This window comes from Fundulus heteroclitus, unplaced genomic scaffold (genome assembly GCF_011125445.2).
Source record: "Fundulus heteroclitus isolate FHET01 unplaced genomic scaffold, MU-UCD_Fhet_4.1 scaffold_46, whole genome shotgun sequence".
NCBI lineage: Eukaryota > Metazoa > Chordata > Actinopteri > Cyprinodontiformes > Fundulidae > Fundulus > Fundulus heteroclitus.
Window position 1 is genome coordinate 270,213 of NW_023396879.1, and position 21,560 is coordinate 291,772.

Below are 21,560 nucleotides of genomic sequence, written 5' to 3' on the forward strand. Positions count from 1 at the left end.
TTTTAAAAAACTTTTGGCAGAAATCGACAAATGATTTATTTCCAGTTTAGTGTCATGAATAAATTACTTAAAAATAAGGATAATAGTTGTAAACATTGCCTCCAAATTACCAGAAAGGAAGAGGGATGGGAGGAGGGACGGTGGGGTGGAGGCAGTGGGTGGGGGGGTGAGAGAGGCAGGGGGGTAGTCCTGCCTCCATGCGCCTCTGGGCTGCAGTCAGCCAGTTTTGCGCGCATACAGGGAGCTTTGCGCATCTGGTCGTCATCATCCGCAGCAGCAGCAGCAGCAGCTCTTCCTGCTCAGATGTGACTCGATCAGACCAGCAGAACTTATTTTTCTGGTCTTCAAACTTTTTCCAAACTCCTCAGAGTTTCTGGGACCTTCAGCCCTCAGCAGGGCTCCTCTCCTCTGACGCGCTCTGCCGGATGGATTGGTCGCTCTGGGTTTGACCGGACCTCGCTTCGGGCTCTCCGCGGCTCCTCTGGATGTGAACAGCTCCGCGGAGCCCAGTCTGAGTGTGGCAACTTTCTGGGGACGCTGCACGCTCGGGTCTCCTCGCTGTGATCCTCCTCGGCGCGGCGCGTTTTCCGCTTCTCCGCCGTTTGCGTCATGACTTCCAGCTATGCGCATGTAATGGACAGGCAGGGCGCCCTCTCGAACCGGCTGGAGAGTCCCATCACGGCGAACCTGGACAACCTGCAGGCCAAGAAGAACTTCTCTGTCAGCCACCTGCTGGACCTGGAGGAGGCCGGGGAGATGGTCGGCACCCAGGCCGATGAGAGCGTCGGAGAGGCCGGGAGGAGCATGCTGGAGTCGCCGGGGCTGACCAGCGGGAGCGACACGACCCAGCAGGAGAGTAAGTGTGAGCAGATGGAGCCAGACCGATGCGCTCCTGTCAGCCTCCAACTAAACTCATCTGTTTTCGTCACACTGCCGTGCGTGCCTGCGTTGCTGTGCTCGTGCGTTCTGGCCATGCATCATCCCTGACGGGCTCCCCTCAGAGCGGCCATTATTCCTGCATCACGGCTTTGAAGTCCGCGCGGTGTGATGATGTTGGTGGACATGGTCAGCGAGGCAGCCTTACGAGTCAAGCTCAGGGGTAATAAATCTCTGCTGCGTGCCTGCTGACCTCAATGAGGCCACATTTACGCTCCAGGTTTCCTCTGCAGAGAGAAAAAAAAACTAATAACTCAGAAAATATGTAGAGGGAGTCACATGATGACTGAACGGCGTGTGATTGGACACTTTGGAGCATAGCTGCAGCGTTTTTTCTGCCAATGCTGTTTTTTCTGTTAAAGTGCTGAAAACCCGACTCTTAGCCGTTGTTCTCGTTTATTTCAAGGGGAGGAAAAAAGCTCAACCTTTAAATCTGCCCACTGTTTCCATCCTTCCGTGCGTAAAAAGCGCGTTAAAGCAGCAGAACCACCCCATTAAAGGCGCAGAACCCGCGCGGCTCGGCCTCCTCCGCGCCCCGCAGAAAGAGTAAATAAACTCCCGCACCCACCCTTCCTCTCTGCGCCGCTCCGCGCTCGGAGCCATTTGCGCCAGTTGACAGAAACGTTATAGGCTTTAATGACTGTTTTTGTTATTCCTTGAAAGAGGAAAAAAGCGCAGAACTGTGCGGCAGGAAGTGTGCGGGTCACGTCGTTAATTCACGCTTATTTTCAGCCTGTCAAACACTCTCAGATGATCCGAGCCAATCATCTGTCATAATTAGCGCGCGTGTCCCCGAGCCGACAATCAGGGAGTCAGATATCAGCCAATCAGAGCGGATTTTAATTTACGCACAGGCCAGAAAAAAATAAGTAGAGGATTTAACAGAGAGAAAATGAGACCGCTTGTTTTTGTGAGGAATAAATTATGCTTTTAAATATTTTATCAATATTTTTAATTTTTCTAAAAAAAAACGCAACGATTGCTTAATTTCATCAATTTCATTTAATTCAGTTTCCTTAATTTAATAATAATATATCTGAGATTCTGGTTGCCGTTTTTTCTTCTTCTCGGCAAACGGAGGCTGGTTTTATGGCAACAGGCCTCGGTGACTTTCACTGGCGGCCTTTAATGACGCCAGTCTCTAATTAAGAAGTTTATAATTAAACCTCTCCGGGTCCAGACTGCCGCTCAGCCGCTGCGTCATCAGGAAAAGCGACGCAAACCTTTGAACTGGAAAATAGTTTTTCTTTAAGCGAACTTCAAATAATAAGTATTATTTATACTAGTATTATAATAAGTATATATATATATATATATATATATATATATATATATATATATATATATATATATATAGCTCCGTTGTTGCTCCGTTGTTGCTCCGTTTGCGTCACATTTTCTCGGCTAAACCAAAAGAAAAATAAAGGTTGCTCAAAGAGCTATTAAAATGTTAGAATAATTTATTTAAATAATTAAAAATGTATTAAATTATTGCTATTGCTGATATTTTCAGCAGTACATTTAGTCTAAAGTGACTCAAACCTCCATGTGGCCACCTCGGACATGCAGCGGAGCGCACAGCTTTCCCCGCAGGAACGGCTCATTCTGTCCGCCTCTCCTCCAGGATTTTCTCCCTCTCGGCGCTTTTTGCTGCGCCTCCAGCAGCTGCTCCTCTTTGGCGCACATCAAACTCATCAGATCTTTCTAAACTGATTCTCAACCGCAAACTGCGGAGATCGGAGGGGTTTTATTTTTGTCTGCTTATGCGCATTTGTATAAAAAAGAAAAACACGAGAATAAAAATGGCAGAATTAATTTAATAAGTAAAACGGCCACGAGAAAATGTTAAAAATACAAGACATTATAACAATATTTTCCCGTTTTCTCTAAAATAAAAGTTTAAATGAAACTAACTGTAGTTTTTATTTTATTTTATTTATTCAAATTATATTTCCATGAATTAGAATGTAAGTAAATTAGTAAATAGAAGTCGGTAGAAGAGCTTAAATGTTGCAAAAAATTATTATATTATTTGTGCATTTTAGTTTTCCTGCATCTTTAAAACCAGAAACACATCAAACTAGAATTAAACGAGTTTCCAGTTAAATCATTTTAATTTTCTGTAAACTATAAAAATAATTTGAATGATGAGAGAAAATCTGTTGAACAGAATCCTCACATCACTGAGCCTAAACCCGTTTGTCTTTTAACTCAGAGGTTAAAGTTATTTTAAAAAAGAATTATTCCATAATCTGACCCAAACCGCCGTTAATCCAAGGCTGTTCATCTGCTATAAAAACCCAAAGTCCTTCGCTTCGTTAGGCTTCTAGAGCTGCTGATAAAATCACATTTTATGGTTTTTAGCCACAGTTTCTTTATAAATCTTTATTTTTATTTTGGAACATTATCAGATAATTGAACCGAGGACGTTCCTTCAGAGGAACCAGGATGTTCCAGCAGAACATCCTGGTCCAAAGGTTCTGCAGCCAAAGGCGGGGGAGTCGGCCGGTTTGGGCTCAGAAAGGAGCGCGTTGGAGGCCTGCAGGAGCAACGAGCTCATTCCCCGCCTCTGATTGGGCTTCAGCTGGTGGAGAAGATGTTTTTCATTAGTCTAATCTGTTAGTTTTCAGCAGCGGGGGGCCGGGACCCCCCCACAGGGGTCACCAGATAAATCCCAGGGGTCAAGGCGTGATTAACGGAGGCAAAACAAACAAGTTGAGTTTCATTTGGGAGCAGATTGGATTTATGGGATGGAGATCAGAACAGGAAAATCAAGACGTTAAAATGTGCGTTGCTTTTATTTTATCTCTATAAAAATGGTTTATCAGCCGAGTTCAGCTCACATGGTGGACCGCTACTTTTTCCCAGAGGTCAAAGGCCAGCGAGGAATGAAATTCAACACTTTCTACTTTTCCACAAAATCTTCTCCAACTTTGAGCAAAATCCTTTTTCTTGTTTGTAATTGTGAGCTGAAGGATTCCTCTGCGTAAATAATTTTTTGGGCCCCAGATTTAGACGAGATGTTTGGTTTCTGATCCTCAGAGCGGCTGAGAGGGAAACTTCCTTCAGAGGATCTGATGAGTGAAACTCCTCAGCATGAAGCTGCAGTCTGGCTGCAGGGAACGTTTGGAGGCAGCAGATAAAGTCAGATTGGACTCGCAGACGTCCTGCTGATGGGAAAACAAACCGGCCGCCGATGTTTCTGACGTCACTCAGGTCCCTAAAATCATTTAGAGGCAAATGAAGACAGACCAGCGATGAATGTGATGAGCCTGAAACATTCAAATAAAAGATTTAGGACGAAGCAAAGATTTGATCTCCTACCAGAATCGTTCTGGACGGATTCCTGTGAACCGCCGCAGATCCAAAAGCTTTCTGAACAAAAGGAGATAAAGAGACTGAGGAAGCAGAAACACGAGAAATGATGAAAAACGCAAACAAGCTTCAGATAGAAATTACTTTAAAATTAGCTAAATCTGCCTTTTTTTTCCTAAAAACATTTAAAAATATTCCAAAAAAATTTCCCCGTTCACAACAACTTTGTTTAAATTAGAAAACACATCCAGCTGCACCTGTTTTATCTCCTTTAACTACAATATTATGCAAATTCTAAAGCATTTTACCAGTTTTTGTTTTCTAATTTTTACATTTGCATTAATTTTATGGTTTTAGGCATATTTGTGAGAGGCTTGCAGGGCTTTGGCCCGGCGTCAGCGGTTTAGCCTGCAGCTGATGAAGTGGGTAAAATGTGCTGCAGCTGCAGGTTTGCGCTGCACATCGTGTCTCTGTGGGTGTTTGTAATTAGGAAGGAGCTCTTTATGTTGCTTTTCTCTGTGAAAGTGTTGTTCTGTGGTTTTGTTGTGGAGCCACAGGCTCTGATTCCTGTCTGCAGGAAGGTTCCTCTGAGGCTCCGCTCGTTGGGCAGGTTCTCCAGGATTCTCCGGGTTTTATTATTTTTAGAGCAGCTGCTGAGCTTTTCTGCTGCTGGGCTTCTACACGTCAATTTAAGAGAGATTTAAGTTCAATTAGTTTAGAGTCATTTGGATCACATTAAATCAGCTCAGGTTCTGTTGTTTATAATGCAGATTAAACATTAAAATCCAAAATTTTACCCTAATAAAACTCATTTAGAAGCGTAAATGTTACCCGACCTTTGGGAAAAAAAACAGCTTATTATTTTTGATAAATATCTACTGTAGGACTTTTGTTGTCATTTTTAAAGCACCACTAATTTATTGTTATATATATTTTTTTTAAACTCACTTTTATTGAGTGCATTTCGAAATTTTTACATGTCCATCAAAACCATTTCTCAAGTAGTCTTAACACAGTTAGCCAGATTAAACTCACTACAGTCCATACATGAGATACATGACAATTATATGTAATCTTAAACATTTTATCCTAACTCACATAACCTCATAAAAAAAGAAAAACCATAATTTCCGTTCTTCACGTCTTCCTTATTCATAGATATATCTACATAAGTCCACTCCCATACAAACGCACTCATATTTTGCTTTCTTTTAACAAAAGACCCAAAGAAAAAAAACAATAAAGATAAAAGAGCGCTTTAAAAATGTGGCACTAAGAGGTCGTCGACCCTAAATTTGTCACATGATGAAATCTGATCTCACTGGTGATATAAATTGCTCCCAGTTTTTCCGATATTTCTTAAACTTGCCGTATTCTGATCTTTAAAGGAAACATTTAGCCTCTCCGTCGTATAAATATCACGCGTCACATGGACCCAGCCGTCCTCGTTAAAGCTGACCAGACACCAACATGATCCTGAAAATAAATTCATCCTCTGAGGTCGTCGACCTTTCAGTCCCTCTTCCCGGGTATAAAGCGTCGAATGTTAGAGAAAGTTTCCCTTCCAGCATTTTCTCCATACAACTTTATTGTTAATTTTAGGTTTTAAAACGAGCAACAATTGCAGAAACAGGATTAATAATTGAGAAAAATTGTATGAAAAGCCAACAGATGATGAGAGAAATAGATCTCTGACAAACGTCGGTGGCTCAGAGGGGAGCAGTGTCACAACTGGAAGGTTGCGGGTTTAATTCCACCTTCCCCTTGTCATGTGGCTGTGCCCCTGGGCAAGGCACTTAACCCCCAGCGGCCCACCAATCCGGACGTGTGAAAGTGGCTTCAGTTTAAAACGCTTTGAGTGATAAAAGAGCCGAAAAATTCAGTCAGTTTGCTTTTAGTGTCGTTCTGGTGAAATTCAAAGCAACCAGTCCAGAAACAACAGAAAAAAGAAAACAGAAAGTTGCATTTGTTCTCGTTTTATTCGCATTTTCAGCCAAAACTTGGATGCGCTGCGGCTCGGGGGGCCGCAGGTCGCAGACCCCGGATTCAAACCCAGGAAAAGATTTCCATAAAGCGCTTTCATGTTGTCAGAGAAACATTTTGGCTGAGTCGTGTTTCTGTTTGTTTTTCCATAAACGGAGCGAGGAGCAACATCTGCTCACAATAAACGCTGATTCTGGAAAAGGAAAAATTAGCAAAGGATGAAGAATGATTTGCTTTTAAGGCTGAGCAGCAGCCGTGGAGCCACCAGGACCCGGTGCCGGCTCCTCAGAGCAGCAAACATCTAAAGATGCAGGAGAGATTCTCCAGGTTAACAGCCGTTTCTTCCTCCTGCAGATGAGCAGATGAACACGGAGGAGAAGAAGAAGAGGAAGCAGCGCAGGAACCGGACCACCTTCAACAGCAGCCAGCTCCAGGCGCTGGAGCGGGTCTTTGAGAGGACGCACTACCCCGACGCCTTCGTCCGAGAGGACCTGGCCCGCCGGGTCAACCTCACCGAGGCCAGGGTCCAGGTACGTCTGTCACTTCCAGAGGCTTTTATTTTGAAAAGAGGTTCTGTGGTGGCTCTGGGGGCTGTTCCTGAGACATAAACAGGTCTGGTCCGCTTCAACCCGCCTGTAGGAACCTTCAAAACGGGTAAAACTGACAGAAAAAGCTCCTTTTAAAGAGCTAGAGAGGAGCTTCTGGCACCAACAGCAGGACCCCCCCCCCCCCAATAATAATCCATCTTAGAGGCTGAAAGTGATTAAGATGTTTAGATTTCTCATTAGGGGGCCGATAAGAGGCGTGTGGCTCATTAGAGCCGCCTCCACCGCTCCGGCTCTCTATCTTCACATATCTGGCAGCCTGTGAGCTGTTGGAGGACTGGATGTGATCAGAAAAGTGGATGTAATGACGCGTAATTTCCCCGCCGGCCTGCAGATCACAGATAAGGTGCAGGCGTGTGCAGCATGAGGCGGGCTCCATGCGACGCTGCAGCGGCTCCATGCGACGCTGCGTAGGGCCCAGTGCTGCAGAATGTTGGTCTTCATCTCTGTGTTTCCAGTCTCTGTTCCTCTGCCTCCTGCTGCCCGGTTAGCTGTGAGAAAATCAGCAGGTTTAACTATAAAAGTCATTTTTCCATAAGCAGCAGAGCTGAAAGCCCCCAGCATCCAATCAGCACGAAGCAGCTCAGAACAGAACCAGCAACGTTTCCTCACTGCAAAAACGGATCTAAAAATAAGTAAAATGTTCTTAAAGTTAGTGTATGTGTCCTTCATTTGAGCAGGTAAATAAGATTATCTGCCAATGGAATGAGTATTTTGACCCCTAAAATAAGATATTTAGACATTCTGCACTTGAAATAAGATGATGGAGATGAATTGTTCCTATTCTAAGTGCAAAAATCTTATTCCATTGGCAAATCATCTTATTTACCTGCTCAAATCAAGGACAAATACACTAATTTTAAAGAATATTTTACTTATTTTTAGTTTTGTTTTTGCAGTGCTCCACCTGAAAACCCAAACCTCAGAAGTTCAGCAGGAGTTTAACTAAAGACTCTGAGGAGTTTTACACTCCTTTCATTTCACTATTTCACCTTTTCAGTATTTTCCCAGCCGAACAGCGTCGCTACCTCTAGGCGTATCCTTCCACCCATGAGCTGGAGATGGATGTTCAGCTCAGTTCTGTTCAGAGGCACTATTTCTTTTAGGCGATTGGTGGAAGGATACATAGTAAAATAAAATTAATAGAATGTAATTTTCTTTGGCTGAAAACAGCTAAAAACAACAGTTCCACCTAAGTTTGTGTAATTTTCTGTTATGTTTGGCATTCATGGCTCATTTTGTCACTATTTCCTCACCCTGAGGTCAAGTTGCTGCTTTCACTGATCTGAGTTCAGCAGCTCTGCCAAACTTGGTGGAAATGTTTTAATGTTGAATATTGCATCTATTTCTACTCATCAGGGCCTTCGTTCGTTGTTCGGCTCAGAGGAAGCTGCTGGCGTAGGTGGTCACAGCGATGAGGGCGTCCTTCAATTCTGGGGAGTAGGCAGATTACATAAATGTGTAAAAGTTAAGCTGTGTAAAAGCTTCTCTCTGATTTTTACATAATTCATCACACAAGCAGCCGTAGGCCGTCCAACTCATAGAAAACCAAGCTGATTAGTGGAAGGATACGCGTAGAAACACTCCTGTTCTACGGCTGAGGAAATAGACCCTGCAAATTCGAATCCTGCTGTTTCTTTTAACACCAAATAAAGTTGAATTAAATGTTGTTGCTCTGATTTTTACTCTGTTTTCATGTAGGTACTATTTTCTCAAGCCAAGAATGTCAGTCATTTCTATTATTCGTTGCTTTTGGTCAGGCAGTTCTGCGTATCCTTCCACTGATCAGACCGGTTTGTCAGGAGTTGTTTCAGACATGTTAGAAATCTGGGAATTAATTCCATAAAGATTTTTATTAATATATTTTTATGCTTTTACACATTTTTCCCTGCTTTTCCTGGGGGATAATCTTAGCTGGTTCCAGGATCAATGATGTTTCAGAGGAAGAGTAAATAAATACGTGATGTAAACGTGAAGCAGTGTCTCACGTTTTGCTGCCCATAAATAATAATCAGTCTAAATAAAGAACAGCTGTGAGCTTCCAGCTGTTCTTGCACCACCGCTGAGGAACTTACCTGATTGGTGGAAAAAGATTAAATTAAATGTTCTTGAACAAAACCAACTGAAACCTGAGGTTTTCCAAAATGGCTGAACTGACAGATATGTTGAGGATTTTCACACTGCTGTGTTAGCCTCCATGTTTTAAAGGTACATAGCTGCATTATATGCCTATACCAAAAAGACCAAAATCCTTTTGATCATGATAAAATAAGGTTATATACACCAAACCTCCTTCCTGGTGGTGTTTTATGGTCTTTTTTAGGCCCAGATAGAATCCTAGCATCGGGCGCGATTAGCAGATATAAACAGATGTGGCGCCATCTACAGGCAGTACTGCAGAAAACCCATAATGCTGGTTTGCTTAATTAATAAATCAAAATTAAATAATGTCAGACTGAGCCTGACCCTCTGAAATGTCTCACAGTAAAGCTGCAGCTCAGCGTGATGAAGACCAACGTTATTAATTAAATAAACTGATCTACAGCAACTCTAAGAGCCTCAGATCAGAACATTTACTCACGTCAGACAACTCTGCGTCACATCTGAGCCTCGGCAGGTTTAGCTTCCGCTTCAGTGAACACCAACGTTCAGACTGGATTCCCAGAGACATTCCAGGCTTATTTCTATTTTATCATATAATTTCTTTTGCATTTTTTTTTACTGGATATCGGACCTTTCTTCACTGTTTCCACAATTCGCTGGGAGATGCTAATAGACGTTAGCCGCTTGTTTTAACCCCTGCTGCACATGCTCAGTACGTACTTCCATTGAAATTATAAATAACGCTAAAGGCTTTAGTTACTAACAAACTGAGCAAAAACAAAGCATAAAACACCAAAATAATAACTAATACACCAGCAGGACGTGAGAATATTTCATAAAAACTTTGTATGCAACCAGAGTGAGATACTGGTGTATACATTTAAAAAAGTCAAATAACGTGGCTATGCGCCTTTAAAGATTCCTGCTGGAATTGCACCCTTTGATTCAGAGAATTTCAAAATAAATGCTTCAAGACAAAAGAGACGTGATGAAATCAGTCCTTTTTAAATCTGTAATTTAAGTGGAAGCAGAGCTCAGCTCCAGCTGATCTGTGGAAGGATACGTCGGGTTAGGTGAAAAAAGGCGTAGGAACAGTGGTGGAGAAAATAGTCCCTTATTAAATGTGTGACACTGAGGTGACGCTGAGTTAGAATCATAAATGTTGTGCTTGTTTAAAGCATCGTGAAACATTTGATGCTTGAACATATGTAAGCAGAATAATGGGTCTGATTACGGCGTTAAATCAACGCGCCTGGACCAAATCGGCCCTGACTCTTAAAACTGAGCGGGTTCTGCAGGAAACACATTATCTAAAATAAAACGCTTGTTTTATTTTCTAATTTCCTTCACATTTATGATCCGAAGCTATTTTGTAATTATGACACAGCACTTATATATTAGTAACCAAATAAATAGAATGAGGGCTTAGGTGCTCAACCTAAGGATCTAAAAAGATGAAACTGTTTACTTTCTGCAAAAAAATATAAAAGCCCTCAGACTGGATCAACATTTTTAGACCAGATGAGACCATTCAGGGATGTTCACTGTCAAAATAATGTAGCGTGCAGCTTTTCCGCAAGAGTTTGGCGCTCTGGAAGGTCATCGACGTCAGAGACTTTCACATCAACCTTTTCTTGTCAGTCCTCTGGAATCCACACCTTTAAGTTCTGCTTTAGCAGAAAACGCTCAGTTCCAGGCAGAACCGCCTCCACAGCTTTGCCTGAAAGGCAAAATTCAGGGCCAAACTGGGCTCATTTTCTAGTGTGTTGTGAATTGTTTTGACTCTTAAACTGGAAATGTCAGGAGATTTTTTTGTGACTCACTCGGGCTGCAGCTGCAGCAGTCGTGCGAGGAGCAAAACAGATTTTATAGGCGATGAACACATGTTAGGAAAAAAACAACTCTGCAGAAAAGTTTGTGCAACTCTTGTTTCAAAAGCACCGAAAGTTGCATCCAGCAAAAGTCTTCAGATGCAAAAAGAAAAAGCAATGAGACAAGCCTTCCTGTTGGTCTGAACCTGCAGATAAAACGCAGTTCCTTCTGCACAGCTCACTGAAAGTTTTTCTTCTGCGGGGAAACGGAGGAAATGGTGATGTTGGCGCGAGCCGAGCCGCACATCTGTGATTAATGTGTAGCAGAGAGCGATGCAGAAATCCTTTGATAAAAGAGACTCATTCCAGAGGCTGTGCGTCAGCGAGGCCCTGCCAGCGCCGGCAGCGTCTAATAATGGATTTGATTTCACAGCGAGAAACAACATCCACTGCCCCCATCGTCCCGCGTCCAGGACGGAGAAGGCGGGGGGGCGATGAGGCCTAAAGGAGCTGGACTCCAGAGGAGGAAGGTTCTCCACATGTCAGCATTTCAAATCGCTTCGCTTTAACCGGATGCTGGTCTCTGGGGAGGAATTCAGCTGAGCGAGAACCTGGGAACCAAAGACGGCGAGGCTCTAACGTTCAGACGTAACCAGGAGCCTCAGAGCTTCAGTCTGCAGGATCTGGTCAGCTTCCTCTAACAGACGCCCAGACAACGACCAACCAAAGCTGACGTTACTGCAGGAAACCAAAGCAGAGACTAAGGGGAACCTTTGTCCTTTCCAGTGTCAGAGCCTCGGTGCTACAGGCTAAATGAAGCTAAAGCTTTTACAGGTGGGCTTTCAGGGGTTAGTCGTGAGCAGTCAGTATGTTACCAGATGGATCTCAGGTCAGAGGATCTGGGAGGACTCGTCAGAGCAGAAATCCTCCAACACCAAACGTCTGCTGCTTTAACCGCTTTGAATTTAAACATTTTCCACGTCAAGTTCCATCAGGCTGATGTTTACTCCGTCGCCGTTTCCTTCACCAAACAACATCTGCATTCCTCTGCATTACGTCCAGACTGCTGAATGGATCCTTCTGCTGAATAACTGAGCCGCCTTATTCCGCTGTGATCCCGAAATAACAACTGCAGAGAGCAAAAGGGAGGGGCCTCCAAAGCAAACATCAGGGATAAGAGGAGATCTACTGAGCTGGACCACAGAGGAATCATAGAGAGGAGACAACGGCTGTTCTCCGCCTGAAACGTTTGTGAGTTTAAGTCTGCAGGAATCCGTCGGTCCAATCAGGGGCGAGACGCCCAGAGGAGAAACCCAGAAGCTCTCAGCTTCTCTCCCTGGGAGATCAAAACATCTGAGGTGGTTCAGGCATTTCTCATCTTAGGTCTGAGGTAGAGCTGGACCGCCTCATGGAGGATCTGTCTCTTGTTTGATGAAGATCTCAGGACCATGAGGAATGTAGAGCTTCATCTGTCAGACTTGCCCTGATCTCTCCATCCGTCTCCGGCTCCATTTACCCCTGAGCAAAATGCTTGAACTCCTCAGCTTGATGCAGAAGGACGCCCAGCAGGGAGCGTTCCCCTTCCTCTGCTTCTTCTACTTTGGGTTTGTGAGTTAATTAGCTGCAGTTCTTGCAGAGCGGTGTTTGTGCGGTCCAAGCATCTTGCAGTGAGTCGACAGGTTGTGCTTGTGACTGGATAAAAAACGGTAAATGGCGCCCTCAGAGCGTTTTACCCTGCAGTCAGTCAGCAGTGAGCTACGCTAGCAGCCACAGCTGCCCTGGGGTGGACGGACAAAGGCTGCCATACGTCAGGGGTGGCAGAAAACCCAGTCAGAAAAAAAAGATACTTAAACATCTGCAAAAAATAGATACAAAAGGTAAATAATGCAAAATATATCGCACACAGTTTAGGCCAAGTTATCTTGAAACCAAATCTTTTAACGCTCTCACTTAAAGCACATATTTCACTGATAAATGTTCTCAATGACCGAGAAGAGAGCGTCTTTTTAAAGTTTTTTTGTTCATTTTTTTTAATTGCCTACAAGACAGAAAGCACAACGTACAGAAACAGTCAGAGGATGTTCCTCTGCTGAGTTTCTTCTGTTTACTCGTGTAATCCAGCTGAATTCTGGGACTTTTAACCAGTTTCTGCGCACATGCTTGGTGTGTGAGGACGTTTTTTTCTCATTCCTCGTCTTCTTGTGTCGCCGCAGGTCTGGTTTCAGAACAGAAGAGCCAAGTTTCGCAGGAACGAGCGAGCCATGCTGGCCAGCAAAAACGCCTCGCTGCTCAAGTCTTACTCAGGAGAAGTCACAGCGGTGGAGCAGCCGATCGTGCCTCGTCCGGCACCGCGCCCCAACGACTACCTTTCCTGGGGCAGTGCTGCCCCCTACAGGTACGCTTCCACTGGGTTGATCACTTAAAGGGTAACTCACCCCTAGACAAACCTTTTTTTACTAATTAACTGTTAACATTGTTGTTTTATAGTGCTGTCTGCATACCCTGGTGCTTATTTTGACAAATTCCTGCATATTTGTTGAAGTCCTGATGTTGTGTCTAACACCGTCAGTGTGGCGCCCCCTAAGGTTCAACGGCGGTCTTGCATTGAACTGTATAAGCTTTGCTATTGGCTCAAAAGGTTTTGTGATGTCATTTGAAGAAACGGACGTGGGGTATGAAAGCAGCTCCTTTGTCTTGTCCTCCGTAGCGAGTTAGATTCTGAACGCTGAGTTTTAAGGTCCTTCTATGGATTTTCAGGTTAGCGTTTCCTGGTTTATCGCCGCCTCCTCCTCCTGTCGGCACATTTTTCAGGTGGAGAAGGAGCAAGGTTCTGGTTACACTGTTAGAACCACTAACACTGGTACCAGAGCCTAACTCCGCTCACATCTAATGTTAGAAAAATGCGACTAAGGCTTCTGGGCTACTAGAACAAGATAAATAAATAAAGTGACTGAATGCTAAGGTAAGAATCAATAGGAAGTTCGCTAAGCTCACTATTCCAACTCGCTAAGGAAGCATTTACGACGCTGAGCGGCTTTTATTCCCCACAGCGGCAGAGCTACTGACATTAGCTTGTCTGGGTCACGTCACTATATCTTCTGAGCCAATAGCAATGCAGTACCCTAGTTCAACATGAGGGGGGCGCCATAGAGTCAATTTAAGGCCAGGGCGTGTAGACAGCACTGTAGACGACCATGAATGCAGTTTATTAGCAGGAAAATGTGATTTGGCCGTTAGTTGTTCTTAAAACTAAGTGAAAATCTGTGATCGGTGGGATATTTACCTGCTGCTTTACTGCTTTATGTTGCAGTGAAATGCAAAATGTTTACAGCGTTGTTGAGTCAGAGGCTTTAAACTCCCAGCTGTCATAAATCCCAGAGGTCTGTTCATCGTTGTCCGCTGTGATCAGGTTTGCTGTTCCAGCCTGGAAACATTTGCATTCAGGGACGCCTTATGGGAGGGAGGGGGGTGGGGGTGGGGGGGGGGGGATAGTTAGAACAATTTAAATGGCCCCTGACTGACAGGCCAAAAGTTTACATATGAGCTTTTGGAATGATTTAGATTTTTTGTCATGGGGCCAAAAATTTGTGACGCACCCCTGGTTGTTCTGGCTTCTTATGATGCATTTCTCTCTGAGAAAAAGTCATTCCACGTTTATACTGAAGGTCTCTTGTCCTCATTTTCTGTAGAAAGATCATATCTGATCATTTTCCTCCTTCATCTTTTGTTTTTGAATATAATGGGCTGTGCTTTCACTGCGGGAAAAAGTCGTTGTAGAGTGAAAAAAAACTGTTTATTGCTAAAGCGCTAAATACAGTTAGCCTCGTCACTGAGCAGAACATTTTTTTTTAAATTGATTATTTTCAATTCTCAAATGAAATCTGGTTAAATTGGCTACAATGTGATCCAGTTCCAACTTTCAGAGTAAAAGCTGCCGTATAAGCTAACAGTTAGCATTACAATTAGCACTACAATATAGTTGCTAATTAGCGTAGCTGCTAAATTAATCTGTAATCTCAGCATCTAGCAACAAAGGAAGTCCTGTTTTCTTTGCTCTAGGGATCTGTGGGGAAACAGGAGAAACCGGTTTTTGGACTCTTAAACAGCACACACTAATCTGCACAAAGAAAATGCGGGAAAGTTCTGTCGGATCAACACCAGCGTCTTACTGTGAAGAAACAGGCCAGAAAATAGGTTCAGCAAATGTTCTGTGCTGTAAATCTTCTGCAGAACACAAACTTTCAGAACGGTTACGGTGGAAAAAGGCCGAGCTGAGACCTGAGCAGCCGTGTTAACACCGCCGTGCCGTCTGGCTCTGTTATTGTTTCATTTCCTGCTCCTCTGCTACCTGAACATACTCCTCATACCTCGTCTTCATCTCCTCTGATCCGTCTGAACTCAAACTGACGGAGGCAGATCAGCCTCGGCTGCAGCAGCTGCCAGAACAGAGATGTTGACACACGACGGGTAGATGATGCCCTGGATGTGCAGAAACAAAGCAGTGGGAAGCGTCTCTATCATTGGGAGTAAAGGAAATGTTCTCTTTCAGCTTAGAGAGCTGCTTTGGTTTGTTTCTGACAGAGAAAGTTAAAGAACAGCCAGAATTATTCAGGTTTACGGTCGATATTTACCTGCCTCCAGTTTTCCTGCAGCAGAAACGTCCGTGCATCCCAGGGAAACGCTGCATTCCTGCAAAGCCCTGCGTTTGATGAACAGAGAGGAAAAAATCATTTAAAATATCATTTTGTTTGGGATGTTTGCGTTGTGATCTAGAACCCATTTACAAAAATCAGAAGTTAATTCCTACAGATCAGCCCAGACCAAATAGTGCCCCTGGCAGATCTGATGTTTAAAGTAATATTAATGTTCTGGTCCGGACCGAATGCTGACTTGAGTCTGATGGAGAATCTAGGAAGGCAACTAAAGATTAGGGTGATGGCAGGGAGTCCTCTACACATGAATAATTTAAATACTGGAGGAAACGTGCAATAATTACAAGGGTTTATTACTTTCTACTGATTCCTGAGAAGAATAATCACGACTTCTCAGCTGACTGAAGCTGCATGAATGACAAACTTTCATTGTTGTTTGAATGCATTCCTGCAGAACAAGTGGAAGTTAACGGATTTAGGGGCTTTATTGTATTTTCTAGTGCTTTCCCGGGTTTTATAACCTTTATTCTGTCGCCCAATAATGCAGCAGAGCCTCAGCAGGACAGTACTGGTGAGGAGCGACTCGTCTGAGCAGGCCTAACACACCCTGGTGATTATCCTGAGAGCTCAGAGAAAGCACGGCAGAACAGGGATGGAATAAATATGGAAGATTGATGCCAGATAAAGGTTCTGGACAGATACGGCAGCAGACAGCTTGGCCTGAACAGGGTGGAGCACGGTGGTGGCAGCGGCATGCTGCTGGGCTTTGGATGGATGGAAACCCAGGATAATCCTGGAGGAAAAGCTGCTGGAGGCTGCAGAAGACCTGAGGCTGCAGGAGGAGACGCTGAGCATTATGGGACGCTTTAGATCGAAGCTTTGGCACCGCGGGTCAAAATAGCCACGTGGAAAGAATTTAGGGCTCATGCTTTTCTTAGTTTGTGTTTGTTGTTCAGTTTAAAATGCAAAAGTAATAGTAATAATTTTACTGTAAACTCTTGTCTGTTGATCTGCTCAGACTGAAATGAAAACCTGCGATTTTATGATGAAACAAAGTAGAACAAGTTACTGTAGGTTCTCAGATGTTTGCCGTAATAAAGGAAAGGTTTCTTCACTGTTTGGCTCAAATCTTTTACACGTTGTTGGTCTAGAAAAAGCTTTTAGTCCGCAGCGAACAACATTCACAACATTCCTCAGCCCTCCACTTAGCTGAGGGTAACCAGCGTCTGAGCCAGGTTAGTTTTTATAAGGTAACAGGAGGTGTGAGCCGTGAGGTACGATTCTATTAAAATAAAAGCAAAGAATAAATAAAAATAAAACCTGTCTAGTAAAGAAATACACCAAGCAGTTTATTTTAAATAATATATACATTTATCAGTGAAAATCTCCTAAAGACTTAAACCATTTGCATTCTGGGACTGCAGTCTCAGGGCCACAGAAAATGACTCCATGGGCTGCAAATGGCCCGCGGGCCGCAGTTTGGACCCCCGGCACTGATCAATGCGTTTTCAGAAGAAAGGTAGAAATGTGCAGATGTGCAGAACTGGCAGACATCTTTGTATCTGCTGCAGGTGAAGGTGGTTCTCCTCAGATCTGCTGCTGGCTGATCACAGAAAACACAGACGGTTATTTCAGCTTGTCTGACTGCAGGCATTCGTCTCTATAATAAAAATCAGCTTCTTCTTCTACAACGTGAACGCGGTTCTAGTTAAACCTCCAGACCCCCTGTTGTTTCTTTATGGCTCTCCCTCAGCCGTGCTAACAGCGTCTCATGTAAGCGTTTCCTCCGCTGCTCTCAGGGTGGAGGCGGATCCCTCCGCCTGCGTCCTGACGAGGCGATAATGTGAAAACAAAGCGTATTAAATGCGCCGCTGACCCCGGCGACCCTTCTCTGTTACGCCACATCAGATAATGAAACGAAGACACAGAGCTCTGCTGGACAACCTTTGTTTTCCAACTCTGGTTACACTGGAGGTGATTTACAGTAATCCTCTGTTATTAAACTGCCTGACATGTCGAGGCCTTCAGCCATGCTTCAAACACTCAGGGAGGGGTTTGGACTGATCCAGAGCTGTGGGAGAAAGTTTTATAAAATAAAAGGGACCTTATGAGGCACCGTCTTCATCTAAAAGCCGGCGTCAGATGCCAGGCTGGAGGTCTGAGTAGAAAATACTACAAAAACATTCAATTCAACAGTTTCCCCATTTTCTTCTTGTCTTAAATTCATTTATTTTTTTATTTTTAAAACATCAGCAGGATATGATGTCATTTTATCTTTTCTGGTTACTGTGGTTCTATTTTTTTTCTGTTGGCCCCCATTTGGAGAATAAAAACTTTTAACCCTTTTTAGCAAGCCATGAACCTCATCACCAATAAAATACAGAGATCTAAAATAAACAAGCTGAAAATACGGCAGAAATAATATCGAGACACTAAACTCAAGGACAAAACACAGATTTATTTTCAAACTCAACAGGAGTTATTAATATCATTCATCCACAGACGTTCATGGCTTCGTTACGCGAATGCAATGAAACCGTTGCTCTGATTACCCAGAATCCTTTGCTGCCACTGACTGCAGGCACAGATGAAACAGCAGGTCGTACTGTTGTCCCATTTATCAGGATTTATCTATATTGTCCTCAGAGGTCTTTTTTAATGTTACATCTCTACTTTACGTTCTGGACAAAAACAGCTAGAACGTTCTCGGCCCCTTCTCATGCCTCAGAGGCCCCCGTCGGGAACGTGCCCCACAGATTGAGAACCGCCGTCTTAGAGAGACTTTTTGGCATCTTCAACCTTTTGAGTTTTTGTTTAGAAAACTTTCCCCTGACGCCCATCTTAGATTTAATTTGGTAAAATGTTCTCCTAAGGAGGTCTGGGTGGAGCCCAGAGCTGATCCGGTAAGAAACAGGACAGAAGAACAGCCACTAGAGCAGCGTGGATCAGAACCAGCCACACGGGTTAGAACCGAGCGTAGTTTAATGTTTTACTCATCTCATAACTTAGACTACGCAGTGCAGATAAAATAAATAAGAATAAAACACATTTGCGTTACAGGCTGGAATGTAACAACAAGAAATAAACCTGAGGGGAGAAGTCACTGAATATTTCTGGGTTCACATGTTTAAGCTGTTTAAGCTCAACCCTGACTTCAGGCGTCTGCTTGGTCAGATAAATAAATAAACCTTTCTCTCATCCCTCCATCCACCCGGTAGAAGCTCAGATCGGTTCCTGATGTTTCACCAGCTGATATTTTATTAGAGCTTCTGCTGTCAAACTTCTTCTCTTTGTGGTTCTTTGTGTTAAATAAACGGTTGAAGCGTTGATGCAGGAATCTGCTGATAACTCAGGAGGCGTAGCTGCATCCTGCAGCAGCATCGGGGCGCTGGCTGGTCCGGGTCCGGCCCAGACGAGGCGTGCTGACTGAGCAGAACCGAGCGGTCAGGTCCAGACGTGGATCTCCTGCCTGGGTCCAGCGGAGCTAACCTGTGTTGTCTTGTTCCTCAGCGCCATGGCCACCTACCCCCCCACCTGCTCCAACACCAACACGTCCCAGGGAATGAACATGGCCAACAGCATCGCCAACCTGCGGCTCAAGGCCAAGGAGTACAGCCTCAACCAGGTGCCCACGGTCAACTGAGGGAGGCGGGGGGCCTTTCAGCCGCCGCGGGGGGGGCACAGCACCACCCTCCTCCTGGAGGGTGAAGCCCTCTCTGCTCTGTGGAGAAGGCCGGGGCCTCCGAGCCGAGGTGACTTTATGTCCTGATTAAAGACGTCCTGACGGATGCTGCAGCCGTCTTCTGTTTTCCACTGATTGTCCCATCAGAGACGGAGACTCACACACGACTCTGTGGAACCCCCAGTATCCTGTTCTTACTCCTTTTTTTAAAAAACGCTGCGGATAAAGTCAAACAGCGGGATAAACTCCAAACAAAGACTTTTCTGTCATTTACTCATTTTTTTAAATGTTGTTTTTCCACATCTCTTTCCATGTTATACCACTGAGAAGCCGATTCAGCGCATTCTGACCTTCCTGTTATATAGTCCAGTATAAAGTTATTTCTGAGTCCAAACCAGTAGATAATTTCCTATGATATACTTTATTTGTAACAGAACCTTGTATATGAATAAAAAAGCGTTACAAGCAACCCAAAGCGAGCGCTCCAGCTGGAAGCTTTGTGCCGTTTGTGCAGCACAAATCAGATTGATTTATTTTTTTTGCAGCTCCTCCAACTTAAATCGCTCTTCAGACACTGTGAGAAATAAAGTCTGTTTATAGCTGGGACCATTTGGAAAGCAAAGCTGACCGAGCAGCTCACGCACGGCCCATAAAGGAGAGATTTACAACCAGAGGACGGAGAAAAACTCTCTGTGAGCCTTTTCTGTCCCAGATCAGAAGAGCCTGAAGTTTCCACCTTTAAAGGAGAATATTTACAAGCAGGGAAGTCCTCTCCTTAATACGCCGGGCCCCGGGGCCTCCTGCAGCTCCACGGCGACCCCTCCTGACCCTCAGCACATACCAGCACATGTCCACGCCGGGCAGTTTCTCCTCCAGAACCGGCTTGGTTCTGGACACGTTTGGCTCCAGCAGAACCTCCGTAGAACCAGAGGACGTGTTGCTGAGACGCCTTTCAGAGCCAGAGAGCTGGAATCTGATTGGTTTACGCTCAGCAGAACGTTTGTTCGGGTTCCACGCTTTCTAAAATGAAAAACTTTTAATGCATCTTTGGATCGACATGAGAACCTTTGCTCCAGCGTGAGCCTGTTTTCAGAAAGCTGCTCGTCAGCGTACGCCTTAATTGCTTAATTGGACTCATCCTTAGACGGCAGTGCAGATAAACGTGTTGTTATGCTTATTAATAGAAAATATGTTAGCCATTAAAATCTGTAGCTTTGTCAGACAATGAAAACAATTTAATCTCAAAATAAAAAAGATTTGGCCTCCAGTTTGAGGTTCAGAGGAGAAAATTACAGGATGTTTCTGTTTTATTTGCAGCAGGTTAAAAAGTTTGACATCATTTTGTGGGAAAATGCTTGAAATGTCTGAGATTTATTGCTATAAATGAAATTACAAATAAAAATAGATGCATCTGTTTATTATTATTATTATTATTATTATTATTATTATTATTATTATTATTATTATTATTATTATTATTATTATTATTTTAGTCATTTGTCAACCAGGTTTGCTGTGAATCAAAATATTTTGATTCATTATAACGTTTAATTTAAATCTGGAATCTGATGTTTTTCAGCTTATTTCATGAATGACACAAAGCAGTAATATATGTCATTAATTTTATTATTCTTTACCCTTTTTGAAGCAGTTATACACCTTTTTATACGCTGACATAATTCACTCGAGAAACTTTTATTTTCTGACATAAGTGTTATATAAAAGACATTTGAAACGTACTTTTTCAGCAGTTAAACGTCATTTGAGACATTTTGCTGCAGCAGCATCACGCGAGGATTTAAATAGTTGGTCAGTGTTTGGCAGTACAGCAGTTTCTCCTCCTAATTTAATGGTATAATTACAAAAAAGGAACATTAATTGTTTTCTGTGTTCAATTTTAAAGCAGAAAAATCCACTTGTTCACATATTTCATAATAAGAGCAGTTATAACGGCGACGTCCTAAACATGGAGTTTTTTTAAGACTCTTTTAGAAACTTTGTAAAATTGTAAACTGAGTGTAGCTAAATGTAATTTTTATGTTTTTTTCATGACTTCAATTTTACATTAAAATGTGATTATTTGTAATTTCAGCTGGTCAAAGGCAGGTTGGGTCAATTTAAGCAGAGTCCTGTTACATAATTAGATTATAATTAAGTGTTTTCTCTGTTTTCAGGTTTTTTGCTGTTTTTGTGAGCAGACTCAAAATTATGTTTATTGTAAAATTAAAAAAGTGGATGTGGCACTTCTTTAAAAACTGAAATTGGACATTTAAAACTAGTTATTTTGTCATTTTAATCAAAAGTCAGTAAAATGAGTTTAGTTTGACAAATTCAATTTCAGTGTAATCGAAACTTTATTAAAATGGCACACTGACTATTGAAAAGGGAAATATAGCAGAGGTTTTAATAGTTGAGTCTGTTTTGAAATATATATATATATATATATATATATATATATATATATATATATATA

General features: G+C 43.1%; 1 protein-coding gene across 3 annotated transcripts; it reads left to right on the plus strand.

Moving 5' to 3' along the window:
- The first annotated feature begins 555 nt into the window (after positions 1-555).
- Positions 556-20,379, plus strand: prrx1b (paired related homeobox 1b). 3 transcript variants are annotated; one of them, XM_012857098.3, is made up of 4 exons: positions 556-856; positions 6,589-6,764; positions 12,967-13,148; positions 18,916-20,379. In XM_012857098.3, the coding sequence occupies exons 1-4, from the start codon at positions 610-612 to the stop codon at positions 19,046-19,048; spliced, it is 738 nt and encodes a 245-aa protein (XP_012712552.1). In that variant the 5' UTR covers positions 556-609; the 3' UTR covers positions 19,049-20,379. The 3 variants fall into 3 exon arrangements, with proteins under 3 accessions (XP_012712552.1, XP_021168983.1, XP_035987867.1); XM_021313308.2 differs by lacking the exon at positions 18,916-20,379 and adding an exon at positions 15,953-16,520; XM_036131974.1 differs by lacking the exon at positions 18,916-20,379 and adding an exon at positions 15,956-16,520.
- The last annotated feature ends 1,181 nt before the right edge of the window (positions 20,380-21,560 follow it).

Excerpts from the sequence above, each read along its gene's own strand:
- prrx1b (XM_012857098.3), top strand. The coding sequence starts at position 610 with ATGACTTCCAGCTATGCGCATGTAATGGACAGGCAGGGCGCCCTCTCG. Across the intron at positions 857-6,588 it reads CGACACGACCCAGCAGGAGA|ATGAGCAGATGAACACGGAG; the intron begins GTAAGTGTGAGC and ends TTCCTCCTGCAG. Across the intron at positions 13,149-18,915 it reads GGCAGTGCTGCCCCCTACAG|CGCCATGGCCACCTACCCCC; the intron begins GTACGCTTCCAC and ends CTTGTTCCTCAG.